Source organism: Daucus carota, chromosome 6 (assembly GCF_001625215.2).
Source record: "Daucus carota subsp. sativus chromosome 6, DH1 v3.0, whole genome shotgun sequence".
Classification (NCBI taxonomy): Eukaryota; Viridiplantae; Streptophyta; class Magnoliopsida; order Apiales; family Apiaceae; genus Daucus; species Daucus carota.
This window is the reverse complement of record NC_030386.2, coordinates 36,128,915-36,149,771: the sequence shown is the minus strand read 5'-3', so window position 1 is coordinate 36,149,771 and position 20,857 is coordinate 36,128,915. Positions and strand designations below refer to the sequence as shown.

The 20,857-nt window shown below is 33.1% G+C and overlaps 2 protein-coding genes and 1 long non-coding RNA gene across 5 annotated transcripts; 2 read left to right on the top strand and 1 right to left on the bottom strand.

Moving 5' to 3' along the window:
• The first annotated feature begins 1,290 nt into the window (after positions 1-1,290).
• LOC108224685 (serine/arginine-rich splicing factor SR34A) lies at positions 1,291-7,361 on the top strand. Of its 3 annotated transcripts, none has more exons than XM_017399372.2 (14): positions 1,321-1,446; positions 1,735-1,904; positions 2,856-2,987; positions 3,127-3,192; positions 3,301-3,375; positions 3,460-3,580; positions 3,726-3,772; positions 3,861-3,918; positions 5,096-5,145; positions 5,252-5,308; positions 5,801-5,880; positions 5,969-6,040; positions 6,132-6,168; positions 7,166-7,361. In XM_017399372.2, exons 3-14 carry the CDS (start codon positions 2,901-2,903, stop codon positions 7,169-7,171), a joined length of 756 nt encoding a protein of 251 aa, XP_017254861.1. In that variant the 5' UTR covers positions 1,321-1,446; positions 1,735-1,904; positions 2,856-2,900; the 3' UTR covers positions 7,172-7,361. The 3 variants fall into 3 exon arrangements, with proteins under 3 accessions (XP_017254860.1, XP_017254861.1, XP_017254863.1); XM_017399374.2 differs by lacking the exon at positions 1,735-1,904 and adding an exon at positions 2,661-2,675 and having other exon boundaries at positions 1,357-1,446; XM_017399371.2 differs by lacking the exon at positions 1,735-1,904 and having other exon boundaries at positions 1,291-1,446.
• Positions 7,362-8,300: 939 nt separating this feature from the next.
• Positions 8,301-9,225, top strand: LOC135147372 (uncharacterized). The gene is made up of 3 exons (XR_010284941.1): positions 8,301-8,459; positions 8,552-8,626; positions 9,002-9,225. It is a non-coding gene; the product is annotated as an uncharacterized LOC135147372 (long non-coding RNA).
• A 7,935-nt stretch (positions 9,226-17,160) lies between these two features.
• On the bottom strand, positions 17,161-18,795 carry LOC108226293 (uncharacterized). Its single transcript, XM_064078861.1, has 5 exons — positions 18,469-18,795; positions 18,199-18,375; positions 18,032-18,115; positions 17,876-17,957; positions 17,161-17,787 (listed from the first exon to the last, which is right to left on the bottom strand). Exons 1-5 carry the CDS (start codon positions 18,772-18,774, stop codon positions 17,348-17,350), a joined length of 1,089 nt encoding a protein of 362 aa, XP_063934931.1. The 5' UTR covers positions 18,775-18,795; the 3' UTR covers positions 17,161-17,347.
• Between the last annotated feature and the right edge of the window lie 2,062 nt (positions 18,796-20,857).

Sequence of the window (20,857 nt, the reverse complement as noted above, 5' to 3'; positions counted from 1 at the left end):
GAAAAATGAAGTTGGATACTACTGCTCTTCTTGATTTTAGCTGCAGATCACATACCTAGAAACTATATGTTGTCTGGTGCATTCAAGTTATTGGTGACAAATTAACTGATTGAGACACAATGAAGATGAGTACATTTTAAAACTTGGAAACATTCTTTACTAAAATTATGTAAATAAATATATTTAAAATATTTTATATATATTTGGTTTTGAAACCGAAACCGCACCATTTGAAACCGAAACCGAATTTCAAAAATCGAACCGTACCATTTACTTATGGTTTGGTTTTGGTTTCTGATTTTAGAAACCGAATTAATGTGGTTATGGTGCGGTTTTGACTCAAAACCGCACCAAACCGAATCATGCTCATGCCTACTTGCATGTGTTAAGTGAGGGTAACTGAGATTGTAGATTTTTGAGCATTGAGCATGATGCTGGTCAAGTCTCTCTCATTCTGTCTATATTTTACACACAATTATTATCTAAATTGATTTTGAGTGTTTATATGAATAACATGTGTGTCATGCCTTTGATTTATTTGACTTTTAAAAGACAAATACAAGTTCTTCCTAAAAGATAATGAAAGAAAATTTTGAACTAATTATAATTTAATCACTATGCAACATGAGAACTCTAACACGCCATAGCAAACTAGTAACATACTTGCAGTTTGTTGCAGAGGTGATCGAAGCTCGTAATACAACTTATAATAAGATAGTGTTAGGTACATATAATTAAAATAAAAAATAAATTTTGAATATTAACTGAATTTATACATGAATAATTAAAAAATCTGGACAAACATACAAATATAATAGACAAATGATCATCTTCATCGATTGTTTTCTCTAATAACCACCGCAATTCTTTTAATTTACATGAAAGCAGTGACAAAATCAAACAAGATTGCAAGCATGTGTGAGAGAGATGTAACCAAGTATTAGTGAAATATTCAGAAAACTTTTTACAGTGAAAAATCGACTAAAATCGAGTATAAAAACTGAGTCTTGGCTTAAAATTTTAAACTATCCTCGTAAAGTTCAGGTTAAAATTATTTATCTTTATAATTCACTTTATTATATTATTACACACAAATTTGAAATTCTTTTATATTCATAATATTTATATCATTCAAATATTTTTATAATTGTTTTATTTAATAAATATAAACAATAACTTTTTCTATATTTTTTTATTTAATATTCATTACGAGTTCATTTAATTAATCCGAATACTCATTATTAAGTACCGCATCGGATAAATTGATACTCTCATTCCATAGCTTTTCAAGCCAATAATTTAATATAGAAAAAAAAAAGGATTAAAAATAAGAGAGAGGCGTGTACGAGGTAAGTAATATATGCCACACCACAGCTCATTACAAAAGCCCTAAACCTAAATCTCTCCCAATCCTCAATCACTCCATTGCAAAGCTGTGCGAACACGGTAATATCTCCCTTTTAGTATCTGATTGTGTTCGAACATTTATGTTTTGTCAGTCACTATACGATATAAGAATCGATCTGTTGTTTGTTTTAATTAATTTCACCACTGATTTCTTGTTTTTTTTTCTTTTTTAATTTTAATTTGTTTATAATGGCGAGTTAATTGATAATTCCGTTGTGGCTTATAGTGGTTTGTTGGGGGTTATTTTTTAACCTAAAGTTTGAATCTTTATGCTATTATTACTGTGGAATTGTTCTTGATTTTTTGCGCTTCTTTTTGACTGTTAAGATGCTGGCTTGTGGTTTGCTTCTTTCGATTTTTTTGGATAATGTGGCTTCCGGTGAGGGCATTTGCTTGTGACTATTCGGAGAAATGTCTTGGAAGAATATCGCGATGTTTTGTTCAATGAAAGCTGTGTAATGAGAACTAAAGTGACTGTATATGCAACATCACTCAAGGTTGAAATTTGAAAACAAGTAGTACGGTCTTGTTATTTAGCTTTTTAGTGAGTCGAAAATCAGAATAAACGGGGTTTATGTCCTACATTGTTGGTTGATTATCTCAGGTGGAATGGAATAGGAAATAGGTTACAAATATATGGTAGTCTTGTGCCATTATACATATGCATTCTGTATGACGTTTAGGAGCAAGTTCACTGCAGTGTCAAAATTTGGTGCATTGCTTTAGTTTGGAACTAGATGCAAAGAAACAAGACTTGAAGGAGATGCATAATTGGATGCATATATGCATATAGCCACATCATCAATCAACTAGAAAAGTAATGCAATTTGATAAACTTCAAATAGAAGTTGGTAGGGTTGTACAGAAAGTTAGTTAAATTTGGATTATTTGGTTGAAGCAACTAGCATGGGAGGGCAAGTTTTATTTTAGCAAAAACAATCACGTTTTGGTGCTATAATATAGCATGGGACAGTGGCTATATTCTATTTTGCATCTAGCATTGGACTTGCTGTAATTAGTGCTAGGATATATATATGGGTTTTGGCATACTATATTTTAGTTTATTTATTTTTGTTATTTATAAAGCTGTCTCGTTTCGATTTTTTTCGTCAGTAAGGATTTGGTTTGATTGATTTAGAAAAATGGTGAAGTTTTCACTACTTGTGCACTCTGTATTTCTGTATATCAACATTCTTAATATCTCTGCAAATTTTTTATTAGGCGATATATTGACTGTTCTTTATATCATATAGAATGGAGTAAAAAAGGTAGGGATCTTGCAGGACAGCACTTACGTCAAGAATTGTTCAGTAGTTATGCTTTGGCCACAATTGTACCATATTATCTACATGGACTAAAACATGTGCATATCAGGGCAATCTAAATTTACTTATTTTGACATCATTACAATATTGGTTCTTCTCTTACAATCTTATTGTCTTCTGCAGGCCGTGTTCAGACGAACTCATTTTCTCAAATATTTGTAATCGAAGATGAGTAGTCGTTTCTCTCGCACAATCTATGTTGGTAACCTCCCATTGGACATAAGAGAATCTGAAATTGATGATCTGTTTTACAAGGTTTGTTTTTTTGGTTCCCCGGATGAGGATCCAATCTCGATGTGCTGCACATGAACTTTATATAGTGTATGTGATCACAGGAGGTGAAATTATGTTTAGTATACATCTAGTCTTGATTGCTTCATCTGTGCTCTTGCAGTACGGCCGTATTGTGGATATTGAATTGAAGATTCCATCTCGTCCTCCCTGCTTTTGTTTTGTGGAGGTATTCTTCTATAATCTGACTATTAAATAAATATAATAAGAAGTGCATCTAATTTGTTCTTTTGAAGATTGTTTATCTTTTTTGTAACCCCAATATAAACTTTTGTAGTTTGAAGATCCCCGGGATGCTGATGATGCAATTAGGGGTCGAGATGGCTATAATTTTGACGGTTGTAGATTGAGGGTAATTTCTGTATATGGTTTTCAAATACTTTCCATTAGCACACCATGCCTCGTAGTTTCTTAATGATCAGAGGTCATGATGTAGGTTGAACTTGCTCATGGTGGTAGAAGGTCATCTTCAAGTGATCGTCGTGGTGGTTATGGTGGTGGTAGTTTTGGGAGTGGTAGGGGACGTCCCACCATTTCACGCCACTCTGAGTTTCGTGGTAGAACCAATTGTCCAATAAACTATCGAACTGTGTCTAGCTAGTGTTCTTTTTATACTACTCTGTATATTGATGTAGTCGATGTTTTAATTAACACAACCCTACCCCTCTACAATATGAATACAATCTGGTCTATGTGTTGCAGTTATTGTTCGTGGTCTTCCATCATCAGCTTCATGGCAAGATTTGAAGGTAAGAGGTTAAAAAAATAGTCAGTACTCAGTACTGATAAATTTCTGTCAGCACTTGCTCAGTTACTTCAGTAGAAAATTCATTTCAGGATCAGATGCGGAAAGCTGGTGATGTGTCCTTTGCTGAAGTATTTCGTGACAGAGACGGTATGACTTGTTTTAACTCGAGTTTCCAACATATTGTTATATGGGCACTAAATTTTAATCTTTTTGTTTTTGTGGATGTTTATAATATAAAGGGCAATGCTCCCATACCAAGTATAGGTTGTACTAACATTCAGCACTTTTAACTTTTTCTGCTGCCCTTGTGCATGACAATAGTAATGTGTTACATTTCTCTAAATCGTGAATTATGTAAATCTTTGGGAATTTAAAACCGGTAGTTACTAGCTACTGGAATTAGTTTAAGCACATGTTGGTCAGTAATCAATAATATGTTCTTTTAGATGGGGATTTACTTGCCTGATGTTTGTTTTTAATTCAATTTTAGTCTATTCAGTTACAAACCATTGGTTCTTACCCCTTTAATGACATTTATAGTAATATATATAAGCTCTTGTTCGTAATGAAATGTTGTCTTAACATCGGAGATTAGGCAGAAGATGTGTAACTATATATTCTAGTTACGAAAAAACCAATGCCCTTTGGGGAGTAGTTACGAAAAAAGTATATGCTCACGTGGGATTAAATTTACTTCAATTTTATATTTCCTTATTGTAGTGAATATATATCAAATTATTTAAAAGAATAAAAAATATTTATATAAAAGTAACTATGCTTATTGTACTACTACTATACTAAGGATATATTAAATTTGTGAAAACCTAAATGGTTAATGGCTGAATTTATTATCGAAGTTTGGTCAATTTGACTGTAAATATTTGAACTAATAAACTTTTTTGCAAGTTCAAGTGAGTATGATATTGGTCCTCCAAAATTTTGAATAAGTGTTTAAAGGCTCTTTGATATGCTCTTTAGTTGAACTTGTGCATTTCAGCTTGTCAAGAAATTTTGAACAAATATTATCCTTCTGGTTTTTAGTTTTTATGTGCTGGTTGTTTATATAGGCCCATATTAGCACTAGCGGATGTTTGGCTTTATATATTGGAGTAATATATTCCTTAATTCCTATTTAATATTGAACTCATGAATCGCTATATGACATGTGTGATTTCCCTTACCTGCAATTCCCATAGGTCCAGGGTTTCAGATATTACCATAAGTCTACATCATCAATCTCAGATCTTTCAACAATATTTAATATCTGACTTTAACATCGTCATTTTTTAGCTTTTCACAACCATATTTTTCTTATCTTATTTAGGTGCCTATGGTCTGGTTGATTATACTAATTATGATGACATGAAATATGCTGTAAGTTGCCGAGTCCTATTATATATCTCTGCAAGTATATGATATAAGTTTTTTGCTTCAACATAGCCTTCTATACTGGTTTTTATGTATAATTGATTAATTTCAGATCAAGAAGCTTGATGATACCGAATTCAAAAACCCATGGACAAAAACTTATATTCGGGTAAGCCTCATTCCGGGTTTTTTACCGGTGTGAACATATATCTTACTAGTGTTCTGTCTATAGAAACACTTTTTTTGCACATTTTCTTAGTCCAGGAAGAATATCGAGAACAGTACAAGCATGCTCTCACTCTCACACACACACCAATGCAGAGCAACTGTTTTCGATAATGTTAATGTAATTGTGAGTACATAGCAATAATTGTAACTGTGAATTTGTGAGTACGTAACATTAATTGTAGCAATTACATTTTACAGGTCAAAATATTAAATATTATATTGATCAAAACTTAGAACATAAGTTGTTGAAGATGAAATAGTCAAAAATAGAATAGCGATTATACCAAATGATAAATTTTGTCAATGAAATTAACAATGAATTGTTATCCCACTTCAAAGCTGGTTAACTTAAATCTTAACTGGCATGAACCAAAATTTTTCCATGTATAAGTTTTTAATCTTGTTTGTTTGCCTTTTTTTTTTTTGAGTGAAGGTTAGTAAGTTTGAGCGCAGTCTGTCAAGGAGCCCTAGAAGGAGCCGCAGCAGGAGTAGAAGCTTAAGAAGGGATAGGAGGTATGAGATTGGTTCTCATATATAAATTGATTCTAGTTATTACTAGTTGAACTGAGGATGTAATATTTATATATTTATTTGTATGCAGCAAATCTCGGGAAAGGTCTGTCTCTAGGTCATCATCTAAGTCTAGATCGGCATCTCCTGTCAAATCATCCAGGTTATAATTTTTTATTACAACATATTTTGCTGCTATTCTTTTCGTAAGATCTTGCATATGTAAGCTTAGCTTCTTTACATCATTTATGCAGGCCTAAATCCAGATCCATGTCTGCATCCCCAAAACAGGTGAACATTCACTCTTAAAGTGGTTGACACGCATATGTTCCATGTACACTACTCAATGATGAAACACCTAAGATTGTGTTGGGAGAACATAAAATTAGTTTTAAATGACATTAATTGAGTTCTCATTACAAATTCTCAAAAATTTACTTGATTTAAATGCCTTGGAATTTTGCCATATCTAAATCCAAATTTTTGTGGTTATCTAAATATGTCCTTTATCCAAAGCCAGAATTCCAAAGTTCCCAAACACCAACAGGCCATAAAGCTATTAAAAGTTGAATACCATTAGTGTGAGCATTTAGAGTCCTTTCAAAGTTTCCTCTTCTTTGTGTACAAATCTGTTTTCTTCTCCCGAAATTCAGCTTCCTAAATGAAATTTGGTACATTCTGCAGATCCGGCTCGTTCCCTCACTAATTTTTCTGTGCAAGTAGCAGAATTAGGAAGTGTGTGTCGGTGTCGGAAGTTTACCTGAAGGGGTATAGACATTGCCAAGTCATAAGTGTATTAGAAATTTTCATAGTATGAGTTATAGATTCAATCATATGCTCAAGGCTAATAGCTCAGAAGCGTCTAGTATTGGACAATAAATATACATTTTTGCATTAACCATTGGAACTCAGAAACAAGAAATATGTTAGCATTTATCTTATTGAGAAACTGTAAGCACGAGTTGAGAGGGATGTCCTAGCTTTAGACACAACTTAAGGATGTCTAATAACGTCATTTTATTCGATGTAAGAGACATTGGCCATTTACCGTATTACTCTACTTGCTCTCACTTTGTGCTGATTGGTGTTTAACCAATCCATATATGTATGTATTTGGTACATTGTCTTGCATCCAAAAACGTTTTTTAGAGTATATATATTTGGAGGATAACAATTACTGTTATTTAATGGGTTTTAATTAGCAACATATTAAACTGCACAACATGAATCGACATACTAGTATCATAGTAAATCATGTGGTTAATGTGGAGATGATTTTCCATTTCAGGTGTGATCAAGAAATCCGTGTTCTCGTTGCCACGATGATGGAACTTTGGATAGCCCTTGGTTTGCAGATTTGTAATGCTTGATGAGAATCATGACTCTTAAGGAGTTTAACTGTTTTATCATTAATCTGTTGCAAACTCTTTGAGTTGAAGGATGAATCCTCCATCTTTTAAAGTCTAGACTACAATTATGCTTTATTTGCTTGCTGACTAGAACCGCATGTTCTTAAAAGATAATAATGTCATCGAAAACGCAAAAATGGAAACCCGAAGGCTACGACTTTGTTTCTGGGGTCTTACTAATTTCCTACAAGTGAAATGATGGATTAAATCATAATTACCTATAATTCATTTCATAAAGTGAAAAAACATAGAGAGAGAGAAAAGGAGTTGATACAATCTTTTATAGTTAAAGCATATAGGATTGTACAGTTGAACCTCGATTAAGGAATAATCGATAAAGTAATATTCTTGTTAAAGTAATATTTTTTTCTGGTCCTAATATAATATATATAATGTATTTTTATTTTTGATAAAGTAATAAATTTGATAAAGTAATTTTTTTTTGTTGGTTCCAACATTATTACTTTAAAGAGCTGTAAATGGAATGAAAGAAGAGCCTAACCTAATAGATAAACTCAAGTATCTGCACTCAATATAGCAACAAATTATAGGATTTACCCTCAGTCACAGGCAATAGGGGTGAGCAAAAAAACCGATTTGAAACCAAACCGAACCGAACCCGAAACCGGGAAAAACCGGTTAAAACCGAACCGTCAAAAACCGAAACCGGAACCGAAACCGAAAAAATTAAACCGAACCGTTTTAATGGGTGCGGTTCCGGTTATATTGCAAAACCGAACCGGAAAAAACCGAACCGAACCGGTTATTAAAATAAATAATTAAATATAATTTTTTATAATTTTATAATCTATACATTTGTAATTTTTTTTTGAAAATATATATATATAAAGCTGTCATACAGATTTAAACATTTAGTAGTTGGGCTTCTGATTTATACGAAATGGGCTTGTAATCTACGAAATAGGCTTGTAATCTTGAATAAACACTTCCATGTTCCACTGCAAGGCTTCCAGCACAAAAAAACTAAACTCTGCTACACGACCCAAAGTCCCAAACTAACAATTAGGTCAAGTCGTCGAGACTCAAGTTCACTTTCACCAAAAACTGCTGAATCATTGATTTGCTGCCAAGACTGGTTAAGAACTAGTGAAAATATGACTGATCTTAGTGGAGAACCAGAGGAATATTTAAAACTGGAAAAACTCGAAGATGGTAATATATTTGTATTATGTCTCATTGTTTTTTTACTGTCCCTGTTTTGAGTTCCAATAATTTATTTCTGATATGAATTCTTTAATTTGTAGATGAGCTTAAAGTTGAAGTAATGTTTCAAAAGTTGGACATCGATGATTAATGAAAATCAGTAAATCTCTGTCCATGTAAGTTGTTCTGAAATCTACTGCATTTTGGTACTTATACAAGCCTGTAGTCTGTTTTAATAATTTTCTTGGCTGGTTTTTTATTCTGATTGTTGATATTTTATTGTATGTGGTTGAAAGGATTGTGATAGTAGGTATTATTCTTGCTCTTATTCTTTTCGGTTGCCTTACACCTTGTGTTCTTCATATGAGTATAATCTTATTAAATCAAATCATGGAATATCAGGTGGCCAAATACAGTATCATTTTGGTCGATTAGCATGTTATGTGAAATAGTCACTACATTATTGTTCTCACTTCTCTCTCTGCTTTATCCTGTTAAATTTAACTTCATACTTGTTTTTGTATGCTGATACTTGTATGGTGCTATTCCAGGTTCACTTTCAATTTTCTTTATTAACTAGGTCGCATAGGCTACTGGCTTCTCTCTTTTGGCAATGGATTTGCGGAAGACTTTTCTACAGGCCATGTAGTATGATAATTTGTTTATGTCATTTTGTAAAAGACTATTTTGATTATCATCTGTAGAAGTTTAAACAGAGAATGTACTTTTGTTATTTGGTGTTGAAACTTCAAATTCACCACTGTATTTATTTTAATCTCTGGATTACGCGCATAATTTTGTCTCGCTTGTAATTTTATAGTTGTCGGTTTTGTAACCGAAACCGAGCCGCTTATAACCGAACCGGGATATTTTAAACCGAAACCGAAACCGAATCCGAACCGGCGGTTGCGGTTTTCGATTTTAAAAACCGGAGATATATGGTTGCGGTTCCGGTTTTATCCCGAAACCGAGCCGAACCGGCCCACGCTCTCCCCTAACAGGCAATATCTATCGAGTTGTGTAGCCGGATTATTTAAGTTTATTTGGTGCCTAAGGTGGGCAGAACAGATTAACAAACCAAATAGAAACAAAAAATTGCACATTTTGATACCAAAATTACTATTTTATCCAAATATGCGGTGAGTTGGACAGGACATGAGACCAGAAACGCTGAACTACATTGTGGTCCAAGACGATGCCACGTCCGATTTAAATAATTATCAAACGGTGAGGTGTCTGCAATATATACACGATATAATAAACGTGGAAGCAAGGAACAGATAAACAAAAGTTTGAAAACGTGACGCGTGTTATAAGACTATGGAATTATTCAACTTTGGAAGAAACCATCTCCTTCCCCAACTTTCAACGCTCTTTCCTCAAATAAACCCGGTTTTTCCATTCATTCCACTATATAAACCCACCTCTTCCCTCTTTAATCTCACAGCACCTTTGAAAACATTTCAGCAACAAAAAAAAACTACTTATAATTCTTCAAACCCATTATTACTCAAAAGTCATCTTTTTCATCAAAGAAGCATGTCGATGATGTCCATGTTCAGTTCTTTTGATGCGCTTATGGCCGAGTCTTTTGGTCAAAAAGTGGGGCTTTCGTGGCCGTTGATCACCAAGCAAAGAGCGGTTTCATCGGAGAGGGAAAAGAAAGAAGAAACACATGGGGCTAGTAATAAGAGCAGCTCCGTATCGAAAGAAAAGGCTTCGCCGGGAAATCAAGAAAATCGGCTGAGAAAGGCGAGGTTTGCGCCGGAGCTGGACGGAGTCAACTGTTTCGAGTCCATAATTCCTTATTGATTTTTTGCCAGCTGTAGTAGAGATTACAACGGAAGGAAGATGTATATTTTAAATTAATGTTTTTTTATTCAAAGAATCCGATTAGATTTTGGATTCGGCGTATGATCGGTTCTGCTGTATCACTCACTTGATCAATAGTAGCCGTTCGATATGCTAAAAGTTTGCCTTAATTTTTAACAACTGAGGCGATGTTGTATAAAGATATTATGGCTGAAAAAATAATATTTTTGACAAATTTTTATGCGAAAAATTTAGAGAAAGAGAAGGAAAAAATCATCCATATATTGTTTAAAGAAAATCATTTCTGTTTTTTGAAAATTTTGAAGAGAAAAATATAAATTTTCAATATTTCTTTTTCTCCTTGTGGGCACAGTTAAAACTCGGGCAAAAAGGCGACCCCGAACATTGTTTTCGTAAAATATGAATCGACAGTTGTGGTGTAATTTTTTGTTTATGGATGTTACAAATTTATTTAAATAAAGTTGCAACACGTTATATAAATATAATACATTTAACTTTTCAAATGTAAAATGATTATTTTATTTTTCAGATTTCTTAACACATGTATCTAATTTTTTTAATGTTTAAAAAAAATATTACAGTAGTAGAGTTGGGTTCTGTGGAGACCCGATCTTATTGGAGACTTGGAAACTGCATCTCCTGCCATCGATTTCTATATCTATTTATTGAACACTATTAAAAACATACTATTAATTTATTTTTGTATTAATTATCTCATTGATGCATTCAATATATGTATTTATAGTCATTATAGCCGGTTGGAGACATGCACTGTGATAACCAAAATCCTGTACTTCCATCACCACAATCGAAAGTTACGGATCAATATAGATCTATTAAAAATAATAAAGTAGATAATATGAAAACGATTGTGGAACATCTTTATAGTTTTAAATAGTGCAGGATGAGGCTAGAGTGGTAAATAATATTATGATGGGAGACAATATGAATTTAAATTAAGAGACAAAATAAAAAGTGCAGGACAAATAGATGCTAGAGTGGTAAATAATACTATGATGGGAGACAATATGAATTTAAATTAAAAGACAAAATAAAAAGTGCAGGACAAATAGACAACCAATTTTTATAGTAGACAATAAATTTAAATTATGACAATCTGAAAAGAGGAATGATAGATTAACGGTGCTGCTAACTCAGGCAAATGGGAAGGTGGAAGGATAAAAATTTTAACTCAACAAAAAAATTACAGAACAAAGAGATGATACAGCATTTCAAAGAAAGAGGTAACATTGTTTTGATAAAAAAACTGGTGGATGCTCATTCCTCGTGATATTGTTTATACCAACTGTTTAGCATGAAATCATGATGTATATCACCTGCGTACAAGTTTTTTCTATGTAATTAAATGTTTATTAAAATATCTTTTTCTTTTTTGATTGTAAATCGTTAGATTAAAGGATGTTGGACGGATTAAATAGTGGTCTCCAATACTAAAAAAAAAAAAAAGAACTCCAAAAAACTTTACTCTACAATAGTATTTCAAGCAATCCAATCTATTTTAGTTGAACACCGTAGCACCGTAATTAATCTTAGGTTGAGCACCATAATTAACCTTCACATGTGTAGTATTTGTAATAAGTCAATGAAGGTTGGAGGGTGAAGAATTGACCACCAAAATTCAAGTTTTAGAGCCCAATCTCAGACCGCAAACCAGAAATATAAATGAACAATTTCTGAAAAACGAATCACATATTCTAGCATGTAATTTTCATTCTAAAAACGTTGTTAAATTAAGGGTCTACTTTAGGTGAAAACATAAGTGCATGTTTTAAACACATAAAGTAAGTACGATTTAATACAATCTTTAATCGAAACTCCATCCATCAAACTCAAATTTATATTTAACAGTCTGTGTGCCAAGACACACAAAAAAAAAGTGTGAATAAAAATTTTCTTCAAAGCAATTTCGTAATATATAACATAAAATTTTGTAAGATATAACTAATTATTAGACGGCGATCACCTGAACATGTTAAGAAATTTTACATATCAATAATTTATTTTAATCAACTATTTTAGCTTCGATTATGCTCTTACCTCTTGTCTTGCTATTTATATAATTCATTAGTGTGCATGCATAGTAATGACAAGAGTAGGTATTGAGATATTCTTTGAATCTAGACCAGTTGTTTTGTTACAGTTTTGTACGCCATTCCTTCCAACACCATAGGACCATTCGATTATTATTATTACATAAATAATATAATAAAGATATGATTTAATCTCTACAAATTGTTAGCATAGATAATTTAGTATTGGTGTCTTTTTTAACGTTTATATGAAGGGGCGGATCTAGAAAGAGGCACGGGGGACACGTGTCCCTCTTAAATTTTGCAAAATTATAAAAAAATCCCTCAAAAAATTTAAAAATATATAAGTATTTTCCTGAAAATTTGTTTCGTGCCCCTCTTACATTTGTGTGCTAGATCCGTCTCTGTATATATGCTAAAATGAGTACTGTGCAGCAAATTTGTAGAGGTCAGACCTTCTTGAAGTAGCATCGGATAAGCGAAGACCATGTCAACACAATGAAGTGAAGACCATGGGTCGTCAAACAGAGTTGCTTTATTATATACTCGGTCAATGCTGTGTCCTGTTAGTGTTTCCGCGTAATAACCCACTCACTGTGCTCTGTATTCAGCCGGTCTCTCTTTTTGTAAAGCTAATTTATTGATGCAGTCTTTCGTGGAGGCTTTGGTTTATTTATTTATTCATTAGTGAAGCAATTCCAGCTAATATTCAGCTATACGTGCCTTATAGATCAGTACTCTACAACTTAAAATTTAGTTTTGCCAGAGGTTGACCGTTGTATTCACTTAAAAAAAATAAAAAATCCATCAACTAGTTTAAAAATTATTTAAAATTCAATAAATTCATCAAAGCTTGCACCAAATTCAAACACAGGTTTGTCTAGTGTTTTAAGTGAGGATTTAACATCTTTCTGATTTTAAACTAGAACATATATGTTTCATGTAAAAAATCAGAAACTGATTTAAAATTTGAAATAAGTCAGAAATAGATTTAAAGATATAAATTAGTTTGAGATATTTTTTCAGTAACTTAAATTTTTTATAAAATTATTCATAAATCACAAGTTATCTAGTGTTCAAAATAATAATGGGAGTATTGCGGTATGTATATATTTTTTCAAGAAATCACTTGGTTGTCTATCCAACAAAGAAGAAATCAACAATAATATGATTACGTGTTTGTTTAATTTCAATTATATATATAAATGTTGTTTGATTTTTCATTATTGAATCATTTATTTATTTTTTTCAGAAAAAAATGCACTAAAACTTGGATTAAAATGAATGGCGCATTGAACCCACACGCACACGCTCTTGCGTCTTACTTCCAGATGGACCTACCACCATCTTCGAGTGCTAAAAGAGATTTAACTACTTTTCCAGTTGTACACTTTTCTTCTCTTCTGGAGGCCACGCAAGTTTCCGTCTACACCCTCCGCCCGTTTGACTTTGAATGCTCAATTTATTTCGTATCTCTCATTATGAAATTCCAGTAAAATTCCAGTTTTACTAAAATAACCACAATTATATTTAATTGTTCCCAGTTTAAATAAAGTTATAAATCACAAGTTACATAACAACTACTCCCTTCCTCCCTCCCATAGTTTTGTTTATCATTTGCACGCATTTTAAAATTCTAATAAAATAAAATTTATAATATTTTTTAATAAAAAATTCAATATCAAACTTTTATTCATAAAAATAAATTTATAAATAAATATTATGAAATTATATCTTATAAAAGTTCGAAAATATATCCCATAAGAGCATCTCCAACGGTGCTCTTAAATCACTCTTTAAAATATAATATAATATTTGGCTTCTAGTTAGTTAAGACATTGAAAAAGATTTCGACTTCAATGCTCCTCTTTATACTTGCTCTCTATTCATATTTTATTCATATAAATGAGAGAGAATAGTAAAAAACATCTTCCTAAGTTTCTTCCAACCAAAAAGACAAGAACACCAATATCGAACCCGAGGAGGATTCTGTTTTTACTTTTTACAAGCAATAAATAAAAACCCACCGCCGAAGATCACACCTTCCTAAGTTTCTTCCAACCAAAGCAAAGAAAAGCATAGGTAACTCCAGACGTTTCCTTTTTCTACATTCAATCTTCCATATATAAACCCCCAACGCCTCTTCTTTATTCTCCACAGCCTTCACACAATCTTCTACATCTTTCATAATCATATTAACATCATGATGATGATGTCCATGTTTAGTTCTCTCGATGCTCTCTTTGCTGAGTCTTTCGGGCAGAGGGTTGGGTTTTCTTGGAGTAAAGACGCCAGGAGTTCTTTCTTGCCGGAAAATAAAGGGCAGTCAGATAATAAGTTGACGGAGAACAAGAAGCTGCCGGAAAATCAAGAAGCCGTGCGGAGGAACAAGACCATGAGTACGAGGTTTGCGCCGGAACTGGATGGACTTCATTGTTTCGAGACTATTGTTCCTTGTTAGATGATTTGATGGTGGATGGAGGATAGGAATTTCCTTGTATACAAAATTTATTAATTTTTTAAAAATTAATCGCATCTAGCTAGCTGGTTGTATAATGTAGGTATACTCATATTCGATTATTCAAATATTCAATCTTATTGACAGAGTCGTGTGATCTTTTTATTTTGAGATTTAGTGCTAGAGGATTTAACCTTGAAGAATTGTATACTTGCCCTGCGGTTTTTGTATATGGGGGTGCGATCACATAATCGAGTACTCCCTGGGTTAGGTTTATTTGATTTTTTCTCATATTTTTCATATATTTTGATCAAATTGTTAAAATTATTATTTTTTTTAATTTTTCTGAATTAGAATATTAATTATATATTGTTATTCAATTTTTTAAAACAATAATTTTAATCATACATCTAATAAACTTATAATTACATGACAAAAATGTCAAATGATATTTCAAAATAGAGAGACTTATTAAATTTTCTGTCCAAAACACCGACAAAGCTGAGGGCATGTTTAAAAACGTGGCTATTTAGAGGGGTTAATAACTTGAGATATTAAGTAGGTTTGAGGGGTTTGTGGTTGATTTTGCTACCAAAATTTTGGTACAAAATCTTTTTAGTATAAGTTTACATAAATTCAAACTAATGGAGAATTTGATTTGGTTTCGAAAGTGAATGGTGTTTGATTGTATTGAACAACGTGGGTGCATTATTAATCTACCCCGTTCGGACCTCGAAGGCGTTGATCCACTTATTCTTAATCTGCAATCCATCTTGATGTACACTTATTTATTATTTATGCTGGTATTTTAGATAATTTAGAGGAGTGTCTGGCACATTAAATTTATTATTAATTTATTTTCTGAGAAACTTATAATTATATAAATGTCAAGTTTAAATAAATTTAAAATTAAAAGTATAAACCGCTGAAAATAGGCAGAAGAATGAAATATCTAAATGTGAATATCTACCGGATGTCTGTAAGAAAATAAAGAGATAGGTGCTTGACCTCCCGTAGTCATTCATGTTTTGCATAAAAAAAAAAAGAGACAAAGAAAAGTATAAGGCCATACGGGCCAGAGGAAAGGGTCAGAGAATCCATCTTGCATGTTGAAAGCCCTAAAATAAGCAACAGAAACACTTGACATTAGCCCAAAGGATTTACGGGCCCAAAAAGATTTACGTTTCCTTCGTACTAAGGCCGTTTGTCATGGATGTTGGTTGTTAGTTTTGGATATTAAGTTGGTGACAACTCATAAAATACGTGTCAAATTGTCAATAAATAACGAGCCTAAGTACAAATAAAATATTATTAATTTATTATATCTTTTTTATGAGAATTATATATATATTATAGAGTAAAGTTGTATGGAGACCACTTTTATTGGAGACCGTGGAGACCACTTATGTTCTGCAATCAAAACACTATAAAATACATTATTTTGTGAAGTATGTTCAACAAATATCATGTATTCATTAAAATTGTTATAGATCATCTATGTTTCATAAGTATATAATGTATGTTCTGCAAGTTGAACAATGTCCTGCAAACTAAATATATTTCGTAGAATATAACATTTTGTAATGTTTTACATGCGAAACTTATATGATATTCAAGATTTTAAAGTGAAATAATGATTTTGTACAGCATGATATGCAAAACTATACGTTTTGCAATATTTTTATGCAATATTTCACTTGCAGAACATAAATGGTCTCCACGATCTCCAATAAAAGTGGTCTCCATAAAACTTTACTCATATATTATATATTATAATTAAACTTTTATAAATACGGATCAATAATCTGAAATCTTGTTCTTCACAAGATAATACAAATAATCCGTGTAACTTAATTAACGACTACCGAGAATTCAAGCTTATATAAATATTTAAACAATAACAGTGTATTTATTTTCAAAACATTTTAACTCTTCGTTTACGCTACATCACTTACATAAATTTTAATTGCTTTTAGTCTATAAATTTTAAAATTTCTTAAAAGTTACTATTATTTCTAATATGAATCATACATAAAAGGAAAATAGGAACGCGCCCGGAGGTGGTGTGTGTGAAAGTGACATCTACAAGTGTAGATTTATTAAATTGTTTTTCCAAATAGTTAAAAGTGCCGAAAATAATAATACTATATTAACGATAAGATCGAAAATGAGGTGGCAACGTTGTCATCGTATGATTACTCTCATACATCATCTCTACTCGGGGGTTAGCATGGGTATTGTCAAATACTACTGTATCATTAATCTTTGCATTAATGGGAAGTGAAATTAAATGCATGCAACTGAAAGCCTGATCAAGATGCATTGTGCTTAGAATTGGAAAGTTTGTTCATCTGATAGATTAGTTCCATTATGATTACAGAATCTCTTATTTGATTGAACATGTCTCAAATCATCCATCTTATTAACTAGATCTGCACCACCATTAAGCTGAATTGAAAATGTAGCAGATCATCCATCTAGTACTTGACCTTATTAACTAGATACAAAGTGAAAAACAATTAAAGAGAGGACACAGATTAGCACAATCTTAGTCGTCATGCCGTCTTTTCTTTCTTTGGGGGCCATTTGATAGCCCCAAGCACGAGCGCTTTAGGGAAAGAACCACGGTCGATGATAGCGAGGAAGACCACGCCTCCAATCATCCAAAGCTTTCTTAATCTTCTTTTTTTCTTCGCCATCTCAGCTGCGGTGACCAAGTCTTGCTGTGGTGAATCTCCGTTGTTTTCCTCTGGTGCTGGGCTGTTGAGATCAACTCTGGTGTTGATCTGAGCCAGGCGTGCTGTGTGGGAGAGAGGAGAGCCTGAAGCTCTTTGGTTCTGATAGACTCGCAAACCAGCTTCAATTTTCTGAACTGTTGTCCGCATGCCATGCTTTACCCCGAGTTTCGCAAGCCTCCAGGGGATGCCCATGTCTTCAGAATGGAACAGTACCACTTCACACGCAGTCATTTCTCCGTTACCTCTTGTTGATGCCACTGTTTCAAGATCATCAGATATTTAGGCATCAGTACTCATTAATTATAAAGTTAAGAAATAAGGCCAGATCTTCAATTTTATAGATACCTGCTCGTATGACCCAACTGGAATAGTACAAGTCCACCCGCTTCGGTGCCTTCTTCGGAGGAATCGATGGGTACGGGACTCCCTGTTAAAAAAGAATAAGCTAAAATTTTAGAATGTTATGTGAAGGACCAAAACTAGCTGGATCATTTAAGGTACCTTTGTCACGCAGTAATATGTGCCTGCTGATTCCCATATACGACGACCAATGATGTATTCTCTGTCGCTGCAGAAGAACGGAAACTGCACCAAACACAACAAAAAAGTTCAGATCTACCAAGAAAAAGTTTGGGAATTATAGTAATTGGTAACGAAACTCGACTCACCTTGCGTACCCAGTGCACTGCCATTGCCCCCGTGGCTGAACACTCGTCAATAGTTGTAGCATTTAATAGCATGTCATCCCATTGAAGACGGGATTCATCGTCCCAGAAGAAGTCCCTCACCATTTCAGGCGTCGCATCCTCATACACGGTCCTCGTGTAATACTGAGGAGGACCGGTCTGCATAAAGACATCAGAGTTAATAAGTCCACAACAAAAAAATAGACTAAAAACCAAACAATTGAAAGAAAAAACGAAAGAATTAAGCAGTACAGCAGAGTCCCTTTGCCATGCTTGGCAGATCATATTGGGAGTTTTATGATCCATCAGATGCTTCCAAAGGGGCCCACCATCATTTTTCTCATCCAGCTTCTGCAAATGATGAAGATCTCCATCTGTGATGTCAAGATGTTCCTTCTGAGCCTGTGGTGAAGAAGCCACAGGAGCAGCAGAAACACAAGGTGGTGAGGGTCCAGAAGTTAAACGTTGGAATAGGCAAAAGCCCAAGGGAGCCCATTTTTTCCAAGTCCACTCTAGTAAAATTCCAACAAAGATACCCAAAAAAAACAAAATACCCATGATAATTAACAAGCTTTAGTAGAAAAGAGATCGAAGAGGACTGAAAGAGACTTGTGGGATTAGAAAGGGGTCTTAATGAGTGTATATATAGGGGAGGAGGAGGGGCAGTAAATAAAGAGAGACTCGTCTGGTTCTTAGATTTTTTACCATCGAGTTAGTTCGGTGGTTCAGCATTAAAATTTTTGGGTGACAGTTTCTCGTTCGAGTCATAAAATTTTTTTGTCCCGAATATAGTATTGGCGTCATCATTGAGATAAAGTTTTTGCATGTAACGGACCATCTCAAATTTGACTGTGGGGAACAGATAGGCTCGGCGTTATGATTAGAATAAGAAAGCGTTACTCTTTTTCAGTTTCTACGGGGGTATGCAAGCAATCTTGTACCGGTTCAACCTAACCTTCGTGCTCTTTCCAAATTTCGGCTAATAATGACACAATAGTAATGCCACTTCACGTGAGTTGCATAGCGAGATTTCTATTTCAAGATTGTGAGGATAGGCTCCGATGCAAGCCAGGTGTGAAATCAAGTTCAAGTTGAAGTGTCTTTCTTAATTCTTATCATAAAGTATTGTGATAGAATCGACCAACATAAGCACGATAAACGATTTTTTTGAAATCGAAATTTTTAGGAAAAGCAATTGACGGGTCTTAGACTAGACTAGACTAGACTAGTATAGTCTAGTGAATTTTGTTCCAATCTTGGTCGGTTTCCAATTTTTCACTTTTCTTTCTCGTATTAACCTACACAGAATTTTGAGTGCGTACCGAAACCCTTTAAAATGAATATCCAAAACTAATAAATTTAGATATAACAACAAATATAAATATTATTTTAAAACAGTTGAGATTGAAATAAATACTGATATAGTAATATTATTGAGGATAAATGACGGCGCATAAGAAAGTACGATTATTAATTTGCTTCAACCAAAATGATGATATAAAAGTTAATCATTCACATCCGGCATAAATATAAACTAACAACGTAGAAGATATGAAATTGACAAATACGACGCCAATGTTGCGTACAAATATCCATTTCGACAATATGCCGCCAATTTTTAACTTTAACATTCTTCCGTGTATTCAAAACTCTCAGGTATATCGATAAACGACAAGAATTCTCCGATTTTTCCGCGATTCCACTTTCGATAATAACCTGACAAAATGATGATATAAGAATTAGTCATTCATATCCGAATAAATATGAACTAACGTCATAGAAGATCTAGTACGACATTAATGTTACGTACAAACATGCATTTCGGCTATATGTTGTCAATGTTTAACTTTACGATTATTCCGTGTGTTCAAAATTCCCAAGTCCATCGAATATCGACAACCGACAAGAACTGACGATGCTAAAGTAAATCAAGTTTATCCAAAATATTCGCTATCTCTATCTTTAACATTCTCCGATATTTTCAAGATTCTCCCTTTCAATAATACCCTAACAAAAATGATGATACTAGGGCGAGTCAATTTTGTTCGGAATATTTCAATGTATTAAATGAAAGTAAACGAAAACAGTAGACTTATAGTATAGTTTTACACACAAATAATAATTGACTTCTCACCTTTTTCAAATATATTGTGCCTGTTTGGTTGGAAGAAGCAGAAGGTGCTTCTGACTTCTACTTCTTTTGATCCGTTTGTGTAAAAAAATAGAAGCACTTTTAAGAAGTTGAGAATGATAGCTTCTCTCTCACAGCTTCTACTTCTTTTCTAAACACTTTATTAACTTATTTACTTCTTACTTCTAATTAACTTCTTTACTTTAAGCAAAGAATTACTTTTTTTAAGTTTGCCCAAACGGCCCCAATTATACGCTACTCTTGCTTCATATAAATTATTCGTGTAAATCAATCTATATGTAATGATATCTATACTATACTATTAAAGCCGAAACATTAAAAGTTTGGTCGGTCGGTACGCGGGCTTTTATACAGACTTTTATAATTAGCGGGCTTCAAACAAAATATAAACAAATCAAAACATAAAACAAATATACCATCAAAACATAAAACAAATATAAAACCTATTTGACTATACCAAAACTAAAGTCAAACCTTATAAAATACTTA